The sequence below is a fragment of the Peromyscus maniculatus genome, chromosome 7, assembly GCF_049852395.1.
Source record: "Peromyscus maniculatus bairdii isolate BWxNUB_F1_BW_parent chromosome 7, HU_Pman_BW_mat_3.1, whole genome shotgun sequence".
Taxonomy (NCBI): Eukaryota; Metazoa; Chordata; class Mammalia; order Rodentia; family Cricetidae; genus Peromyscus; species Peromyscus maniculatus.
Window position 1 is genome coordinate 117,332,651 of NC_134858.1, and position 6,500 is coordinate 117,339,150.

Sequence of the window (6,500 nt, forward strand, 5' to 3'; positions counted from 1 at the left end):
CTCGGCCTCCTCCTCCTCCCCCCTTCTTGTGTGAGGGTGAAGATGTGATCATCCAGCTTCCTGTTCCTATTGCTGGGCTTTCCCTGCCTGATGTCACATTTCCCTGAGATGATGAAGTCTATCCCTCTGGAACCATAAGCCAAAATAAACCCTTTCTTCTCTAAATTGCTTTTGGACATGGAATTTTAATACAGCAACAGAAAAGTAACTAATATGCTTATTCTGAGGGATTTAAAATTAGTCTTGATTGTATTTGCTTAGAAAATTGGGTTGGAATAAATCCTGCTTGTATGTATATGTTTAGGTCCCTCTTGGTCTCTGGCTTTTCAAGACCTGCTGGATTCCGACACTTTTGCCCTTTGTAAAATGCAGGAGTCAAATGGAGAGGAGGATTCAGACCACAAGTCAGCGTGTTCTCGCAGGTGGACAGTGGTCTGAGATCTAGCTTCAATAGACATCTGAAGTTCAGCTTAGCGGTGAGTCCCTGATAGTCTGCCAGTTCTCTTTAGGTGGTATCCCAGGGACAGCAAAGGACACAGGCTGTCATGAAAAATCAGGTACCCCTTGCAGGAACTTTCAAGGTACTAGGGGGAGACATTCTGAGGACAAGCTTTGCTTGATAGGGCTGTGACCCAGACACACAACGTCCTGCATGGTGCTGAAGGCTTAAATTGCTTACTCTGCCACTGTACCAGGACTCTACAAAGCAAGAAATTGACACGTAGGTCCTTGTGTCTGAAACGATGCCCATTCTCTGAATGGGTGGTCTATTCTACCAGGCCAACTACCACAACAAACAGAATAGAAAAGACTTCCTTCTTGCATTAACACAAGGCTCCAGACACCGTCAGGCACCCAGCTGTCTGCCTGGCTGAGGACAGCAAGGTTCAGGGCCAGTTTCACATCCATCTTTTGCACATCCTTCAGGGAAGGCTGTTTCGTGTTCCAACTTTGCATATGGAGCAGACAGCCCTGGCAAAGGCCACCTCCTGTATTGCTCAGGCCGCCAGGTCCCCAGCTTACTGGTCAGGTGCTCATACTATATCTCTCTCCTCCATACTCTATTATAATCCTGGTTACGACCCTGGTTCCCTCATACTTCCACTCTTCATTGGGACTTTAGCATCTCGGGTAAGGTCCCGCCCTCAGCCTGGGTCATGTGACCACAGCCTGCCTTTCTAGATTCTGCTCAGATCAATGGTTCTCCATGTCTGTACCTGTGGCCGAGGTTATGCTTTCAGGTAGGATCGGCCTTCCTCTGGCACCTCTCTGCTCTCGCTTCTGTGCTCCACATTTAATGCTACCTCCTACCGGAAGCTTTCCAAGCCACTCCACTCATCAAGTGGAAGAATGTTCGTGTTTCTTTGTCTCCTCAATGGAAACTGTCCTCAGCAGTGTTCATTGACCCCCACCCTTTTAATACAGTTACTTGTCTGTGTCTGTCTTGCCTGTTGGAAGATTGAAGTGTAAACTCCTAGAGTAGATCTCTGTAATGATACATTGTGTACCCTAAAAAAGCTTGCCTGAGGATCAGAGGACAGAGCCAGCCACTAGATTAGACAGAGAGGCCAGACAGTGGTAGCACACACCCTTAATCTTATCACTCGGGAGGCAGAGATCCACGTGGATCTCTGAGTTCAAGGCCACACTGGAAACAGAGCCAGGCAGTGGTGGCACACACTTTTAATCCCAGCACTTGAGATCTCATGCCTTTGCTTGGGAAGCACACACGCCTTTAATCCTAGGAAGTAACGTCTGCGCAGAGAAAGGTATATAAGGCGTGAGGAGACAGGAACTCACTCTCTTTAGACTGAGGATTTCCTAGAGGTAAGAACTAGTGGCTGGCTGTTCTGCTTCTCTGATCTTTCAGCTCTCACCCTGATACCTGGCTCTGGGATTTTTATTATAAGACATTAGAAATTTGAACAACAGATCTTTCTCTCCCTTTCCTCCATACTCCCTCCTCCCTTCTTTCCTTCTCCTCCCCTCTCCTTTATGCTCTTTACTCTTCCTCTCCACTCCTCTCCTCTCTCTTCCTCCTCCTTCCCTCTCTTCCTACCATCCTTCCCTTCATTTCTCTCTCTTCTTCCCATCCATTCCATCCCCTTTCCTTTTTTTTTGGGACAGGTCTTACTCTATAGCCCAGGCTAGCCCCAAATTCCCAGTCTTCCTCTGCCATCCTCTCCAGTGCTGGGATTCCAGGCATACAACACTATGCCTGACTGTCTATTGCTTTTGTGTTTCCTGGACACTCCACATAGCAATTTTGCATCTAAAAGATTTAAATAAATACTTCATAGATGCAAGAAAAGAAAGAATTGCTGGGCAGTGGTCGCACACATCCTTAATCCCAGCACTCAGGAGGCAGAGCCAGGTGGATCTCTGTGAGTTCAAGGCCAGCCTGGTCTACAGAGCCAGTTCTAGGACAGCCAGGGTTACACAGAGAAACCTTGTCTTGAAGAAAGAAAGAAAGAAAGAAAGAAAGAAAGAAAGAAAGAAAGAAAGAAAGGAAGGAAGGAAGGAAGGAAGGAAGGAAGGAAGGAAGGAAGGAAGGAAGGAAGGAAGGAAGAAAACAAAGTCATGTTGGAACGGGTGAAAAGACAGCCCAACACAAAGCAGCCAAGGGGAAGAAGGGTTTAATTGACTTATGTTCCAAGCTACAGCCCATCGGTGGGGAAATCAAGGCAGAATCAAGCAGCGATTCATATCACACCTACAGCCAGAGCAGAGATCAGTGAAGGGGTTGCTGCCCTGATCTCTCACTGCTTCTACCCATATGTCTTCACTGCTGTACAATGCAGGGGCCAGCCCGTGAAAGGGTGCAGTGTACCTTCAGGGTGGGTCTTCCAAACCCATTTAACAACCAACGCAATCTTCCACAGACATGCCTACGGGCCAACTGGATAAGTCCTCAGTTGAGACTCTCTTCCCAGGTGATCCTCAGTGGACATTTAAAACTCAGCATCAGAGATTGGAAAAGGAAGTATGGAAAGATCGTAGGCCATAGGATAAATGGACGAATGAGCAGATGTACGCTTGGATAGATGATGAGGGAGTGGGTGAGCAGAAGGTTAAGGGACTGGCTGTTTGGTTAGAAGGAGCATCCAAAGAGAGATGTGAGGGCTAAACACCAACTGGTGAATGGACAGAGGAAAGCAAGGAAAAGGGAAGAGGAAAAGATGAGTGGAAAGGGATAGCTAGAAGGAAAAGGGCACACGAAAGAAGTGGAGATGGATGGGCTCTTGGAAGAAGAAAGGAAAGAAGGAAGAAGGGTTAATAGCTGAAGAGATGGGAAGCGGGAGTGTGGAAGGAAGGACAGACAGTCACAATGAAGAAGAGGCTGCTGCTTTTTCTCCTCCTCCTTCTTTTTCTTCTTCTCCCTTCTACTACTAGTACTACCACTACCTTTTCTTCTTATTCTTTTTGAGACAGGGTCTCTTTACATAGCCTTGGCTGCCCTGGGACTCACTCTGTAGACCAGGCTGTCCTCGAACCCATAGAGATCCATCTGCCTCTGCCTCTTGAGTTCTGGGATTAAAGGGGTGCATCACCATGCCCAGCTTAAGAAGAGACTTCTTAAGGTGATCAGCATTGGAAAACAATGAAGTCTACACAAGCAAAAGCTCTTGGCAGGATGCAAGACAGAAGAAAACATTTTCTTCTTATTTGTGAATAATTATTTCACATGCACAGAATTGTCACCTGTGACTCAGCTTTCAGGCCTCTCAGAGAGTCCCTGTAGCACAGTGACCTGATACCCCTGGCATCAGGAGAGAAGGGAGTTACATGCAGGCCTGTGGTGGAGGTATTGCCAACTTATGCTAGACAGAATGTTCTGTACTGGACCCCAGTCAGCTTCAGCAGGCACATACCAGACATAGACATGTTTCCTGACATCTCTGATTGATGTGCAAGACCCTGGTGCAGGTGGCTGCTGGGGGAGGGAGACAGACAACCCATGGCTCACCCTGCTCCCAGAAATCCTCAGCTAGACAGCAGTGAACAAGTAACACAGGTTGCCACACTGAAAAGTCAAGATGGCCTAAAAGGGGGCAGAGCAGTGGAGCGGTTAAGACATGTGAGTGATGGCAGAGTGTGTGTGGGGCACATGCCGACCCACTGATGCTGAGTCCCTACCCAGGAGCTCCAGCAGGACCTTCTCTTGCCTTGGTGCCACAGACAGCCAGTGTCCTCAGCACAGTTCACAACCACAGTTACACCTTGGAAATGACCGGAAACACCTACAAACACTGTTGCCCGGAGCTCGCCCAAGACCAGAAAGACCAGACCCTCCCAGTGTCCTGCTTGCCCAGCGCGTTTTTAAAAGCTCCATGGGTATGCTACATGCACAGCCAGGGCTGCAGACCACAAAGCTAGCAGGCAGGCAGGTTCTGTTTGAAGACCACGGCGCCCTGAGGTCCAAAGCCCCGGCAACGGGTGAAGGAAGAAGGAAGCCTCGGTGCCTGTGCCGACTTGCTTTGGATATGAAGGCAGAAGGCTGGAGTAGTTTTACCTGACAGAATCTGGAGGCCTGCAGTTTCACTGGAGGGTCACAACTATGTCCGAATTTTGAATTTCCCGGGGCTTACCACTCATTGATGTGCAAAGTTATCCTGACTTCTCAGTGCTCAAAGCAGTCCCCGAGAGACAGCGGTCAGAGCCACATCTATACCAGCTGCAGCTCCCGTTCACGGTGAGATCCCAGCACCACCCCCACGGTGCTCACAAGAGCCACTCACAGTCCCAATGAGGAAATCCCCCCCAGTGCTCACAGAGCCACTCACATTCACAATGAGGAAGTCCAGCCAACACCAGGCATTGGTGAAATATTTTTTGAAGCCATAAGCCACCCACTTGAGTAACATCTCAAACACGAAGATGAAGGTGAACACTCTGTCGGTGTACTCCAGCAGAGACTTCACTCGGGGCTTTTGTTCCAGGTAGCTATCCTCAAAGGCCTGCAAGAAGGGAGGAGAATGCCCATAGCACTGGGGCCTGACCCACTGGAGGGAGCCAGCGCCGCCCACCACCTCCGGAGAATAGCCTTAGTAGCTGGCATGGCGGAGTTTTCTTTTTCACTCTGAGGATCCAAGCTGGACAGCAGAAGGATGCACTGTGGGATATAAACCAAGACATTGCAGCCCCCAGGGACACACAGCTACTTCACAGGGCTGTTGGATACAAGTGAGAAAAGAAACCTCAGATTGGATTTTGGAAGTGAACCAAAGGGATATTTGCAGTGACTTATTTTTAAAAATAAAAGCATAGAGGGATGTCCACAGGCAGTCCACAAGAAAGACTCGCCAAGAAACTTCTGAAAATGAGTGTTCTATCTCACAGGTAATCAAGGAAATAAAAATTTAAAAGAGATGCCAACTTTTCCTATTATCAGAGATAAAGATGAAAAAGAACAGAGATCGACCCCAGTCTTGGTGTGTCCGTTGGGGATTCACTCTCAGGAAGGACTGGGGTTGTGAAGTAGCTAGTCAATCTACCTTTAAAAATGTGCTAAAGACACTGGGTGCTATCAGTGTCCGCATGACTTTTCATGAGGCTTCAACCCCCCAGCTGCCAGGGGTGGCTTTATGGCTTGGATCAAATTGAGTCTGGTTTGGGACGTGTTTCATAGGTTAGACCCCCACCTCCAGGACGGTCCTAGCCATTGACATTGATGCTTGGGTTTATAAGGTCTGGTTTGCCTCCATGTGGGACAACTCTGTGGTGCCCTGAGTGGTCAGGGCTCCTGTGGGATCAGCTGAGGCCAGATGTGACCTCTCAGCTGCTTTTCCTGCCACCCTGCTGTCCTGTTTCATCCATAAGTGCACCTCAATAAACTCCTGGATCAAGAGACATTGGTTCAACCTCTTGGACCAAACCTAAGCCAGGAGGGCACTCAGAAATCTCCAGCAAGCAGCGTCTCCAGCCGCCATTCAACATCTTCGGCCATCCTTCCACATCTCTGTCTAGTATTCAATATTCTTGACAGTCATTAGATATCTCTGATGGTCATTCAACACCTGTAATAGTCATTCAAAATCTCCAGCCATCATTTGATAACTCTGACGTCATTCAATGTCTCCAATGATTATTCCGTATCTCTGAAATCACTCAGTATTTCTGACAATCATTCAATATCTCTGATTGTCATTCAAAATTTCCAACAAGTATTCACCTTCTCCAAGGCAGTGCTGAAGATGTGAGATCCGTGTGAGGTATGAATATACGTAACGACTGAATAAATGATGGCAACATTCCTATAATGAAGTATGTTGTGGCTGTTACATGAGTTTGTATGAGCATATTTCCTGAGGAAATTTCTTGAGAAACCATAGAATGCATACATACATTTATTTTATATTTCCATATTCTGTGTATAAGAAAGCTGGGAAGAACTACACCAAAGTATTTTCAAAGTGAGTTTCTCTTTGAGTGACAGGAAAATGGCTGATTTTTTTCCTTTATCTTTTTCTATAATTTTCAAGTTTTTTTTTCATTTTACT

General features: G+C 47.3%; 1 protein-coding gene across 5 annotated transcripts in view; it reads right to left on the reverse strand.

Annotated features, from left to right (window-relative positions):
• The window catches only part of Scn10a (sodium voltage-gated channel alpha subunit 10), a 94,264-nt gene that overhangs the window by 17,779 nt on the left and 69,985 nt on the right, over nucleotides 1–6,500 (reverse strand). For all 5 annotated transcript variants that reach the window (XM_076577354.1, XM_076577353.1, XM_006986723.3 and 2 more), the window contains one exon: nucleotides 4,785–4,958. In XM_076577354.1, the coding sequence (XP_076433469.1) occupies nucleotides 4,785–4,958 (174 nt within the window). The remainder of the gene's footprint in view (nucleotides 1–4,784; nucleotides 4,959–6,500) is intronic.